This window comes from Castanea sativa, chromosome 11, assembly GCF_040712315.1.
Source record: "Castanea sativa cultivar Marrone di Chiusa Pesio chromosome 11, ASM4071231v1".
Lineage (NCBI taxonomy): Eukaryota > Viridiplantae > Streptophyta > Magnoliopsida > Fagales > Fagaceae > Castanea > Castanea sativa.
In genome coordinates, this window is record NC_134023.1 from 45,460,417 (window position 1) to 45,469,665 (window position 9,249).

The following is a 9,249-nucleotide window of genomic DNA, read 5'->3' on the forward strand; positions in this document are numbered from 1 at the left end:
TAATAGAATTAGAACAGAAACAGACCCATCCAAAACCAAAACAGTACCGATGTCAAAAAAAAAAAAAAAAAAACCCAAAACAGAACCGTTATCCCTACATTAAATTTTAAAAATGAAGCTCTCTTTTCCAACCACCAATCATGCAACGTATTCCCTCATGAAACCTCAATCACAAGGAAATTCAACTAGATTTTACTTGCATACATCAGCTAATCACCATTAGTTATTCAACACATTGAAAAGGGAAGAGAAGGTTAACATGAAAAGACATTCATGAAAAAAAGGGCCACACAATGAATAATTTGGAGTTTTACTAGGGCAATTACAAAACCGATAAAACCCCTTGACCATGTTCTCTAACCTCAGAAACTGCTAATACAATGAACAAAAGTTCCCTCTGACCGACCACAAATTTCAAATACTCCTAGTGTCAACACAGGTTGGTAAATACAACAAACAAGAGCTTAAGCTAATCAGTCACACATCTGGTTTTTTTCTGGCTTTCTACATTTTGTTTCCCACTTCATGGGCTAACAGAAAAGGAATAAAAGATAAACTCAATTTCGTCATGTCTTCTTCAGAAAATATCCCAAAATGATGCCAATCAAGCCGACAATAAGCACAAATATAAGTGGGATACCACCACCACGGCTTTTGTTGGCTTCGCGCCTCAAGAGCTCCTGCACAAGTATCAAAGTCAGTCCTATCCTTTAATAATGTTGCAATAATTTCTTGCATAATTATCAGTTATCAGTATCAATATTGTGCTGCCACATCAACCTGACACTAAACTAGAATGTATACAACTACTATGCATAAGATTTGCAAATATAAGGTTATTGTTACTTTGGCAATCAACTTATCTAAGTTTACAATATGTCTCTGATTGCTTACTGGATCACCCCTTAGTTATTATGGGTCAGAACTCACAATTTGCCACTGTTACTGCATAAATAAGATGTCCCACTAATTGGATGAAAATACAACAAACATATGAGACCATTTTTATCTGAGCAACATACAAAATTAAGAAATAATTTTTCAACTTTCAAAGTTGCATTAATTACGCGCTTTTCATAGTGAAGGAAACTGAGTATAGATTACTCATTATATGCTAGTATCTGCTAAATCTCCCACTAAAATCCTCTAAAAAAAACAGACAAGAGATGCAATTAACAGTAAATTTTCTTTAAACCACTCCCCCTCCCCAAACAAATGTAGCACCTTTGAAAAGACACTGTATATTTGACGAGACTGCTAGGTTCTCTCTCTCACCCTCTTCCCCAAGCAAAGATAAACTAGGAAGAGCCAAAATACAACTGCTCCAGTACACAGGAAGTTTCTAACAACAATTTCAAGAAAATCACTCAAATCACCCCTCAGCAGTATTCTCTACTTCAAATTTAAAGAATTTCACAACTTGGGAATATTTTATCTGATAAACTCTTTCTAGCATGTAGCAAAGAGTGTGAAGAAATACTGGATTTGATGAATGGCTTGCATGCAGAAATTCAGCAGTAGTTCAAATTATACCTACGCTTTTCTAGATTATTATCAGTAGATGATCTGAAAGGAACTCTAATTCTGTTTGTTATAACGATAAATAAAATCACAAATCATTTATTTTCAGAAGCATTTAAACACCAAATACACCAAATAATGTCCCAATTCATCATAACAGGGTATATTAAGTCAACTAATAAGGCTAATATATATGTTGATTTTTTCCAAAAATTGAAGCAAGAGAACTACAAAACATAAGTTATAAGTATTAGCTTCTGTTCTACCTTAAAGTCAGTCTATTTGGCTTATCAAGAACAACCTTTTATAGTATCATTTTTTCCCAGGTACAGTTTATTCAAGCCCCACTTTCAAAAAATAAGCCAGATAAACCACAAAATTTAAGCCCTACCAAAGGAAAATTTAGTTATGGGCTTTGTTTATGGTTAAACATTAATTCAAATGACTTGTTTCAGCCTGTCTTGTGCGGCTGTGCCTATTATCTCTTTCACTAAGCATATATCTAGAAAATAAAAATTTGCTTCAGAAGCATTTCAGTAACAAAAATGTAAAATAATTTGAAATAAAAAATCCCATACCAGTTCTTGCTGAAGCTTGGTATTTTGCTGAATAGCAGAACTTTTTTCCTCGGTCAGCTTTGAAATGAGAGCCCTTGCCTGGAATTACAAATATAAACATAAGCACCAAGAAGAACAATCAATATCCTAAAAATTGATCCACCAAGTTCTCCATAATTAAGAAACAACCTCTAGTACACCATTCTAGTAAAATTTAATAAAAAGCTACTTACTAAATGAATAGCTAAAAGTACTGCCCAAACAAGTTAAAATAACACTCAAGTTTCATTGACATGTTGAAAGAAGGCCCTTTCATTAGTGGCCAAAACTTTAAGGACGGAAAAATCCAAGAAGATGTGCTTTCATGGCATTACAAGCTCAATTTCTTCTTGTAATATTCCAAAATTTTTTAATTTTCATTTCAAGCAAAATGCGTGTTACAATTAGTCCTTTGGATCCAAAATGCAGAATTGGAAAACAATTACAGACTGCTGCTGGCGGCAGCAAATTCACACAAATTGGATGATTAAGCAAAATCTCAAAAGGGGCCAGTGAATGGTGTAAATCAGTTAAATGCCTAAGAGATTCTCAGTAAGATAGCAGGTTTCCTCTATATGATTATGTAAGCTGATTCAATGGGTTGGAGTCATTGTTCAATGAATAAAGTATGACATCAACTGCCCAGCTGGCTTACGTAAATAACCAGCCAGGCCATGAATAACTGGTTAGGTGGACCTGGCTGGTAAAAGTGGCTTACAACAACATCAATAAGCTGAATACAAGTGGTCAGGAAAAACAAGAAGAGGGATTTGAACTGCCACCTGACTTAAGATGGAAATTAGGCATAAGGTCACTTAAAAAAGGAAATCAGGTATATTAAAAACAAGATAACAAGGTAAAGAGAGAATATGGTCTGTAAAGGGGGAATAAATGCTTGAAAATGATGCAAGAAACAAGGAGATTTGACATTATTTGAGGAATTATTGTTCTATTCAAACTAAATCCAGGAAGTAATTTCCTCATTTCACATAATGCATTTCTCACATTGGACATTGGAGGAAGTCTCAGAGAGAGATAACCAATGGTCAAGTTCCCATTGAGCAAGAACTTACCCAAAATATAAAAAGTTCCTATCGAGGAAGAAAGAATATTTCCCTCAACTAAAGCAACCATAAGGGGTATAACTAATGAAATTAATGATGATAAATATATGGTCAGAATTAAAATCATCAGCTGCCCTGGACTGAGTTATTTCTGACAATGTTTATAAACATACATAGATATTCATAAGATATAATGATATATATATATATATATGTATGTATGTATGTATGTATGTATGTATGTACATATGCCGGCATATACATATGTGAATTGCATTTCATAGATTTGCTTCAAGATGTTTATCAGTCATTGTATAATAACATTAAAAAGCTATAGAAAATAATAATAAAAAGGCTTTTGATGTCGTTAACTACTTTAGATACACAACCTAGCAATTAACAAGAAAGTCTACAACAATCCCGATCAATTCCCTTATGAAAAGATTTAGATTTTTACTATATTGACTGTGCAAAGTTGGAGCATAATATGAAATTTTCATACTATAGATATTGCACATCAGAAAATGAAAAGAACGAGAGAGGGGCTTTAAGAAGCTGTTTCATAGAAAATCAAAATATCCCACCTTTGGTTTACAATAGAAAAGAAGGGCTTGTGGAAATAGCTATAAAAAATGTCTTCCTTCCTGTGTCTATTGGTGGTTAGTTTTTTTCTTTTTTTTTTTTGGGGGGGGGGGGGGGGGGGATATTAAAAGAAGAGACTCTTTGACTTTGGTGCTGGGAATTTACACTACGTACATCAATAACTACACTGTTGGCTTTGCAATGCAGCAATAAAGCATATTTAAACTTAAAAAATTAGAAGGAAACATATTTTTCCTAAAGAAAGAATTTATATCCTTCCTTATTTTGTTTGCCTTTAGGATGAAGTCAATACCAGAAAGCCCAAAGCTAGAGATTAAAGAAAAATGTATGTGTTTATGTTTAGATGTATGCATAACTAAAGAGAGAACATATATATTAAAGTTGTCCAAAGAAACAGTCCACTACATAGAAATTATCAGGTATAAGCTAAACAAGACCAATGTTCATGGTTGAAGAATATCTTATAAATGACAAAGTGATGGATATCAAAGAATTTTGTAAAATTAATATAAATTTTCAAAAAATTGAAAAGAAATAAAATCAATCTCCACTTGTTTTATGAGAAAACTAATAAAAGCAACAAAAAAAAAATAGTATTAATTTATTGTGTTGTTCTAAAAATTATTTTAACTAAACTAATTCTGTTTTTCATAAACTCAGGTTAGTGAAAGTTTGTTCTTTTCTGAGCTCCCACACAATCATATATCTACGATCAGGATCTCTATATCTCTTCTTCCTTTTTTTCCCCCTAAATCCTCTAGCAATCAAATAGATTTTGAATTTAGTGGACCCTATTATTGCTTGTTTAGCTGTAGATCAATCTAATCAAGGATAACAAAGTCCACAACTCCAGATGGAATTTTTCCCACTTATTGACTGTTTAGTGAAAGAAAATTCCTAAAATCCAAGATTGTGATTAAATAAACTTTGACTTGTTAGCTTTCAAAAGTCAAAAATTGTGTCAGTTATTAAACTGTACCAAATAAACAAATGGAAGCGAGAACCACACAAATAATTACACAAGCTTAGTATAATTTATGACCAACCACCAAACAGACCCCTAAATTCAACCAGACAACCACTTACTGAAAATACAAACTATTTCAAAATGAACAAGACGAGTATAATAACCTCGGGTGAGTTATCTTGATGCTCCGGTCGCGCCGCGTAAGCTCGTGATGTTACCTACAAGCACAATCACATGTATACAAAATCAATCAAACCAAAACACAATATGACTAAAACAATAACACCTTTTTTTTCTTATACAAAACTTAAACCCTTTTTTGAATTCACGCGCTGATCCATCAAATACTCACAGTTGTAAATTCAGAAGTATTAATGTTCCCGTTATCAGATACTGAAGCCCTAGGCGAAGACCCCTCTTCCGATCCTTCATGAACTGGCGATGGTGGTCGTGGTGGAGCAACATAGACAACCCGTAATTTGCTCTCCTCGACATGATGCCCTGACTCCTTATTAAACTAAAAGGCAACAACAAAAAATACCATTTCCTTAATCTATATATTTTCCCACTTTAAACTACTACAACAACCAACAAAGAAAAAACCCCACACAAGAGGTATCATTTTTTGTATTAGTACCATTTCTGGGGTTATATCTTTTGCAGCAGCTCCGGGACTCGCCACCACGCTTTGGAGCAAGAACTTGTCCTTGCATTGCATATCCGGCGGTACCTCCTTTTGAGCTTGCATTGTAACTGCATAATATATGAATTTCAAAGATACATCACTTAAGCACATAATATTGGTGACAACAATAGTTGTAAAGCTGAAAAATTAATGTAATAGAAACTATGATTAAACATAAACAAAATTAAAACATAAAATGTATTAAGCACAAAATTCAAGTAATTATTAGAGAGAGAGAGACCTATAACATCACAGGAAGACCTGGGCATCACAATTCCAGTATTGGGTCTCACACAGTACTTCTTTGGATTTGTAGTCTTCACCTATATATCAAACAAACCCATATCCAAATTTTCACACAAATCAATATTACAAATACCCAGAACACCAAAAACAAAAAAACCCACAAAGGGTGTTCAAAAAATTGGAAATTTGAAAGTGAATTATGAAGTAGTTTCAGTGTAGTACCTTGAAAGCCACGTAGTTATCGGTCTTATTGAACAGTTGCAAAGAGCATGAGATCTGCTTCCTCGGCTCAACTTTTTAATAATAATTTTTTTTTTTTTGTTCATGAAACAAAAACAAAAGGAAACAATTGGAAACACAGAAAACAAAAGCACGGATCTGAAAGCAGAAAAAAAAAATTCTACTTTGTAAAAGCAAAATAAAGAGAGAGAGAGAGAGAGAGAGAGAGAGAGAGAGTTGGGAAAGCTTACAAGGGAATTGGAGCTCTTGAGGCTCGATGCTGAGAAGGTCGCCGGTACTCATCCCTAGGCGATCGGAGAGAGACCGCCGGAGAGAGATAGAAACGGTTTACCGGTGATGAAGAGAGAGAGAGAGATTTGAGAGAGAGAGAGAGAGATGGAAGTTCGAATTTGAGAGAGAGAGAGAGAGAGAGAGAGAGAGACAACGATGCAAAAGCAAAGCAACAACGTTACGTGGGACAGTGCTGTATTTGTCTGTCTTTGGTCTGGGATCGTTGTTGCCTCCGGTACCCCTTTGTACACTTCATCAGGTTCCAATTATGGGGGGCTCTCTTGTCTTTTCACTTCACTTTTTTTTTTTTACCAAATAAATTTTATTTTTGAAGATACTTGACTTTTGACTTCTTTTTCTTTTTCTTTTTGGGTTTTTTTATAAAATATTTGGAAAATGACATTCTGAATCTTGAATAATTTTTTTTTTTTTTAGAAATAGATTTAATCTGTGATGTCAATTCAAAAGATTTTATTACTTGAGTTAATTGGAACTTATGATCTAAAGCATGCACAAATATATGTTTTTTTAATATAAATAAAAATTATATTTAGGGATTAAGATAGCAAATTGGAAACGTAATCCAAGAATTAAAAATTAAGAAAATCTTCATTTAATTTATTTCAAACATAAGTCAAGATTGAACTTATCACCACATTATATTACATATCAAATTTTAATTTTTTTTTAATATTCATTAAACAAGTTTGAGCTTGTTCTCAAGCTAATTAAATAACTTATTCCTTTTCCATTTTAATAAATATCATGACTAAATTTTTTTACTCATTACAAATATTTTGGCTAACAATTAATGATAAAATTATAGTTTAAACTTTAAATTTAAACATTAAATAATGTTAATTAAATATAATGCTTTTCGTATATAAAATTATAAAAATTCAACAGTAATTTTTACCCTAAAATAGAATATGTATATCATTAATAAACTTACAACTTATTGCTCAATTTACTATTAAATTTATCAATAAAAAAAAAGTGAACTTATGCACATAATCACGAGCTTGTTTACTTATATAATATTATGTTTGAGTCTGGCTAGTTTATAGTTTAAGCTTAAACCTAAGCATGAGCTGTCTCATTTGTTAATTAAACGAACATAAAAAAGTTTTTTTTTCTCCGGAAATAAACCCAAGTTGTTCTTAAATAACTGAATCTGTTTACAAACTAACCAACAATTCAGGAGAAGTTCCAAACTAGAACCTAAAATTTTAAGAGTTTCATTTCATTATTATTATTATTATTTACATGAAGTTTGTTGATGCACAAACATGTCTTGCTAGGCTAGCTACCTTCACTACTCTATTATATGTACCACACATGGTTCTTATCCTGTTATAACTAATAAAGCCGATTCAAGGTGTCATGACGGAAAAGGTAACAAACTCTTCACCTAAGTGCATGACACCACCAATGGATCCATGTATATCTTGACCTATAAAGGACAAGTTCAAAGGATCATAGAATGGTTATCTAAGGCACTTTTAGTAAAAGTTGGAGCATGATAAGCCTTTAAGAAAACTACTCCACGTATACATGTGCAGTCTATATATATATGACCACCTAAGTCCTCCCAAGATGGTCCATACTTGTGCTTTAACACTGGTTTGTTTTTTTCTTCGGCATTGGATATGAAAACAAGGTGGCCTTTATGGAATGCTCCACCAAAAACCAAGGCACCTTCGGAGGAATACAACTTTAAACCAAGGTACGTACCTACGGAGGAAGACACACTCCAATTGGAACACTACTCTTTTGAGGGTTACATTTACCTAAAGCTAACAACAGTAGCAGCTCCAAAAAAAAAAAAAAATTTAAGGGGTGGTTATTATAAAACTTTAATTATACAAAATTTAATAAAAAGATAACTTCATACATAAACAAAAAATCATTACATGATAGTCTCATTATCAATGTTACAAGCTACATCTCTTCAAAATTTTAGTTAAATAAAATTTTTCTTTGACTTTTTTCTTTTTATTTGTAAAGACCTAATATATTGTTAAGGGGACTAAAGTTTAAGAACAAAATTTGGCTACAAACTTAGTTGTAGTCACTCTCATTAAATGAATTAATATTGTTACATATTTTGAAATCATAATCGATGAATTGCATGTTTTCTATGTTCTTAAAACACGACAAAATTTCATGCTAATTGGATGTTATTTATCATTTGATCCATAAAATTATTTTTTATGTATAATTTTAGACTACAAAACTCGAAATTTAAATATTTGATTGACGACATAGCTATTGATCTTTTATCTTCCTGAAATTTTGCAAATATGGAGGATTTAAGAAAAAAATATAATTAAAAGGTGTATTTATTAAAATTCACATTCAATAAATATAATATTAAATAGAGTTGTAACCAAACTTGTTGCCAAATTTTGTTTAAAATTTTATTATGTTGGGCCTAAAAAAAAATTTAGAGTGGTCACAAATTTTTTTTTTAAGGATAAAGAAACCATAAATTTTTAACATTTATACATAATAATTTTTTTTTTAGGTCAAGGTGGTCCTGTGACCACCCTGTACTCTATGTAGAGCCGCCCCTAGCTAACAAGGTGATTGTACTCTATGCAAAGCCGCCCTTGGCTAACAAGGTGATTGTACTCTATGCAGAGTTAGGGTGGTTGTAAGGCCTCTAAGGTGCATGGATGTTGACCATCCCTTGGAAGTTAGATTATTATTATACCTTCAAACCTCCGCCAAAACATAATTTTAAGATTATAACAGTTTAAACTTTATAGTTTTTGTAGTTAATTTCAAATCGAATCTTGGATTGTTGCATTCAAATCATTTAAATCCTGAACCATCCAAATATGATTTTAGAAGTTAAATTTTGAATTTGATTGAGAATTTAAGTTGGTAAGATTTTAAAGTTCATGGTCCAATTAAATTTTTTTTTTTTTTAAAAAGAGAACTATAGGGTTTCATTTGTAACAAACTTTAACTTAGAATTTAGTTTGAAATTTTCAAAAGTATAAAGCTTAATTTGAAACCAATTATAAGTGTAGGATTTAAGCTTATTTTGCA

General features: G+C 32.1%; 1 protein-coding gene across 1 annotated transcript; it reads right to left on the bottom strand.

Moving 5' to 3' along the window:
• Positions 1-243: 243 nt before the first annotated feature.
• LOC142615774 (vesicle-associated protein 1-2-like) lies at positions 244-6,408 on the bottom strand. Its single transcript, XM_075788602.1, has 8 exons — positions 6,153-6,408; positions 5,905-5,975; positions 5,678-5,759; positions 5,389-5,504; positions 5,104-5,268; positions 4,916-4,969; positions 2,100-2,177; positions 244-680 (listed from the first exon to the last, which is right to left on the bottom strand). The coding sequence occupies exons 1-8, from the start codon at positions 6,202-6,204 to the stop codon at positions 567-569; spliced, it is 732 nt and encodes a 243-aa protein (XP_075644717.1). The 5' UTR covers positions 6,205-6,408; the 3' UTR covers positions 244-566.
• Positions 6,409-9,249: the final 2,841 nt, after the last annotated feature.